Source organism: Pteropus vampyrus, unplaced genomic scaffold (assembly GCF_000151845.1).
Source record: "Pteropus vampyrus isolate Shadow unplaced genomic scaffold, Pvam_2.0 Scaffold200, whole genome shotgun sequence".
Lineage (NCBI taxonomy): Eukaryota > Metazoa > Chordata > Mammalia > Chiroptera > Pteropodidae > Pteropus > Pteropus vampyrus.
Window position 1 is genome coordinate 2,446,165 of NW_011888981.1, and position 4,413 is coordinate 2,450,577.

The window sequence follows — 4,413 nt, forward strand, 5'->3', positions numbered from 1 at the left end:
TTCATTCTATGTGCCTTTAAGAAAAAATACTGTATGTACAAAGATGATCCAAGGGTTTAATTGATATTCTACTTCATAAAATTTTGTGTGTGTGTGTGTGTGTGTGTGTGCATGTGTGAGTGTGTGTGTGTGTGTGTGTGTGTGTGTGTGTGTGTGCGCGTGTGTCTTTGGGGAGATAAAGGACAAAAACCAGAATAAAACTAATGATTTATAGCTGGGCAGTTAGATATTGTAGTATCTTTGCTGCCTGAAAGCAAAAATTCAAGTTAGACCTTTAAGACACTGATACAGAGAACTAAAAGCATTTTTTGAGCACTAAAACATGACTCTTATTGAGTTTCATGCAAACATACTCTTTGTGCAAAATGAGGGCCAAATATTGAAAGATGGCTAGAGGGAAAAAAGCATCACAAGGGAACAATATTAATCTGAAGGCATTCTGCGATCAAGATGTTTCCTTTTGTAGTTTTACTCTATTTTTCAAGAGCATTATCAGATTCTTAAATGAACCAGCATCAAGAGTCTGCATAAAACATTCAGCAATTTCTTAAATTAAATATCAATAATGTGTAATAATCATATGTGCTCAAGTAGCAGCACATTCCTAAATGCCTATAAAATGCTCATGTATTGCATTCATCGGTTATTTACAGATTTTAATTAAATAGGGGGGATACGTGAATGAATTTATTGAAAGAGAAAAAAATAAGTTTTAGGTTCTTTCTCTTTTCTTATCATCATCTGTGATTTAGTAGAGAAAGCAAAGCATATGTATTACAGAACTAAGTGTGTATGTTTTTTTCCTCCTGAAGGATAAAGTTCTTATATACAGTATTCCGCCTTAACTGTGTGCCTATGATTAGCAAGACATCTCAGAGATAGGGGCTAGATATATGTGGGTTGATATGGGGTGGTTTTCTTTCTCTTCTAACAGCTATAAAAAAACTTCAGTCTGAGCTCTCCAAAACTCCACGGAGTTCTTTCCTGGACATATTAATTCTTCAGCTGCCAGTGGCCCAAAAGACCCAAGTTCTTCATGATGCTCCAAGAGCTTTGTGGTTTCATCAGGTAAAGTTGATTCCTATCCCAAATGTCACATATTTAAATTTTAACAAAGTAACATTTACTTACCTTTGCATTTGTAGCCTTGCTTGATTATGCCCCAGAGCTGTAACAAAAGACAAAGGAATGTCAGGGAATCTGAAGAAAAATTTGGAAAGAAAACAAGGCCACAGAGAAGGAAGTCCCGGGAAGCTGATGACTAGCGGAGCACAAACAGGATGTAGCTGCTCCTGACAACCCTTCCTGTCAGATAGAACCCTCTTCCAGCCCACTCCAGCTGGGGTGATAACAGGAATTTTGCTTCCCTTTTCCTTTTGGGAGCCAAATGGGAGCTGGGATGGGAAATTGACGTTAGTGCATTTATTGGACTTTAGCATCATGTGTTCTCAGAAAAATTTACATGAGAGGCTTTATCACTATCTTTGGCCTTCTTTTCAATCACTCGTTGCTCTTGGTGCCCACTATAGGAAATTAAGCAACCTAAGCGATGCACATTGCAGTAAAGCATATATATTTTGCTAGTTTATTTTCTGAGTAGCATTTGTACCTGAAAATAATACAGAAGAGGAAAAGAGCTAGTTTTTATTCATGTATCCACTCTCCGCACTTGCTCACTATTTGCCCTGTGCCAGGGCTTTGGGAGATGCAGGAAAGGCTCAGATTCTGCCAACCAAGTAGGAAGTTGGATGTAGGAAGTGAAAAATGTCTCAGGAGAGACATGAGGGCTTACAGTCTGATGAGGGAGCATTTGCTCGGGTGGTTCAGGGGCATCATTCTGGTGGTGGTATCCTCGCCCTACTGACACACTATAAACTTCATGAAGAAGGGGCCTTCCCATGTTCTCTCTCATGCCTCCCACAGCACTTGCTCATGGCCACCAGGGACACCAGATATATATACAGTATTGATGAATTAAATGGACTTAGCTCAACTTGGAGAAGCTCCACTTCTAACCTTTTAGCGGTTAGGTTAGGTGACTGATATCTACTTACAATTATTTTGAAAGAAGCAAGGCTGGTGGCCTACTGGGGCTGATGGAGGTGTCATTCACAATGCATTATAGGGCAACAATGCCCTGAGTGTTGGCATTAGGGCCCTTTGAAAAGAGTTGCCAATAGGAAGTGACTCGAGGGCATTAGGAGGGCTGCTCCTTACCCTCCTTCTAACGAGAAAATTCCAGCAGTGGAGAGTGATTCCTTTGAACCTTAAAAGTTATTAGCCCCTCAGAATATATCATTAAGATGCAAATGTCTCCTGGGACAGGGCAACATTTCGCTTTGGGGACAAGAAGGATTATTAAGATAACTAACTGGAAGCCAGGCCTCAGATGCCTGGGATGTTAGGAAGAGGGGTGGAGAGGAGTAAAGGGAAATGGGTAGTCATGGCAATCACATCGTGTCGGAGCTATAAGGATCTTCAAGATAATCTAGTTTGTCTTTTTTTATAAAAGGAGAGTGTGATGATCCAGGAAATTAAATAATCTGCAAAGTCTCACATCTGGAAAACTTTGTAGTGATAAGAAATTGTTTCTTCATCAAGCCCTCAGTAGTAGTAATAACAACAATAATAATGACAGCTAATGTTCATTGAACTCTTGCTATGGGAGAAGCACAGTTTTAAGCTCTTTCTGTGTATTAATTCATTTAATGCTCACAGTAACCTTATAGGATAGATAATAATAATTTTTTCAATTTTACAGATGAGGAGACTGAGCTGTAGAGTAGTGAAGTCACTTGGCAAAGTCTTATAGCTAGTAAGCAGGGAAAGAAGAATGTGTCACTTGAAGGAAAGACAGGAAGCCATTGATCATTGGTGCTGTGTGTGAGTAAAACCCACTGATAAAGGATAAGAAAGGATAGGATTTAAGAAGCATCTTAATATCTGGGTATGGCACATTGTTAGCAGAACTGCAGGAACTGCTGAAAAAGATATAGTCAAGCATGAGTCTTATCAGGAGGGAAAGTCAGGGCATTGCTTGCTAAGGCTTACTTAATAACTAGGAGACAACACTAGGCAGGAAGAAACTCTGGGTCAGTGTGACAGCCAAGGACAGGAGAGGGTGACTTCATGTGGGTGGTTGTGTAGGAGTACTTCCCACAATCCTTTGATTTGAAGTTTCAGGCTGCTGTAGATTTGCAGTGATTGATTGTGGCGTAAGGAGCACTGGCTTAGGAAATCAGGAGACCTGGCTATGAGTCATGTTCCTGCTGCTAATGATCCATGTGACCTTAGGGAAGTCACTTAACTTCTCCAGATCTCAAAATAAGGGAATTAGCAAAACTCTTTCAGTTCTGGAATTCTAATTCTAAAATAAATGTATTGCAAGTAGAGTCTATTTGTCTCCCTTATTCTTAAAATGGAATTTATTTCAAAAGCAGGTGATCCAGGCACTGATACATGGTTCCTTGCAGTACCCCAGAATTCCTTTCACTAATATACTTACAGAGTTATATTTATAAATCCCTTTGTAAACTAATGAACTTTTTTTTTAACGTTTGTGAGTAAAGATCAAATCAAATTGCACCAGTAAAATTAAATATATTTTGAAAAATAAAAAAGCTATTAAAACTTTGAGCTCATTTTCACTAAACTTCAAAAGTATCAAAGAACACTAAAAGACAAAAAAGAAATATTTACTCTGTGGTATGCGACATGCAACATGTCTGATATCATTTAAGCGTCATAACAATGTGACAGGTAAGCATGAACTCCCTTTACAGATAGAAAAACAAACACAAAGATGGTCAATAATTTGGCCAAGGACAAAGAGTTAATAAGGGGCAGAACTGAGATTCAAAGCCAGGGTTCCAGCCTCCAAGTCTGGAGCTTTCTACCTCATCAAATCTGTTCTGATGAGTTGGGGAGAGGAGTGTGAAAGCTCCTGAGAAGCGCTACCTTGCTGCTTCTACAGAACCATCACCTGCACACAAGGGAGGGACATTCAGAAGGACCAGAGAGGAGACACAGCCCCTGAGATTCGAGAAGGGCCTTCTGACTCTCATAACACCCCGAAGGACAGGTGTCTCAACCTGACTTTTGGCTGAGCCATGCCATGGCCTAACACATTCACTGGGGCCCTTTCTGCAGGAGATAGTTTCACATGATCCCATCTCACTTCAGCATTTTTCAGTTCTAGATACATCCAAAAATTTCTTTCAGGAAAGAGAGAAACGTGAAAAAGAAGACATATTGATTTTATGATAAAGTAGTCAGGTGATGCAATCTCAGCGGTGAAGCTGGTGGAAAAAGAAGCTCTCCTTGCCTGGGGTGGGCGAAGACAGCTGGTTAGCCCGGCCTTGCCCCTAGTCCGTATCAGCTGCTGTGACCACTTGGGGCCATCTTGGAGTAACC

At 40.2% G+C, this 4,413-nt stretch overlaps 1 protein-coding gene across 1 annotated transcript in view; it reads right to left on the bottom strand.

Moving 5' to 3' along the window:
- RASGRP3 (RAS guanyl releasing protein 3) overlaps window positions 1-4,413 on the bottom strand; it is a 35,448-nt gene that overhangs the window by 4,601 nt on the left and 26,434 nt on the right. The window contains exon 14 of the mRNA XM_023537794.1: window positions 1,132-1,168. Within this exon, the coding sequence (XP_023393562.1) occupies window positions 1,132-1,168 (37 nt within the window). The remainder of the gene's footprint in view (window positions 1-1,131; window positions 1,169-4,413) is intronic.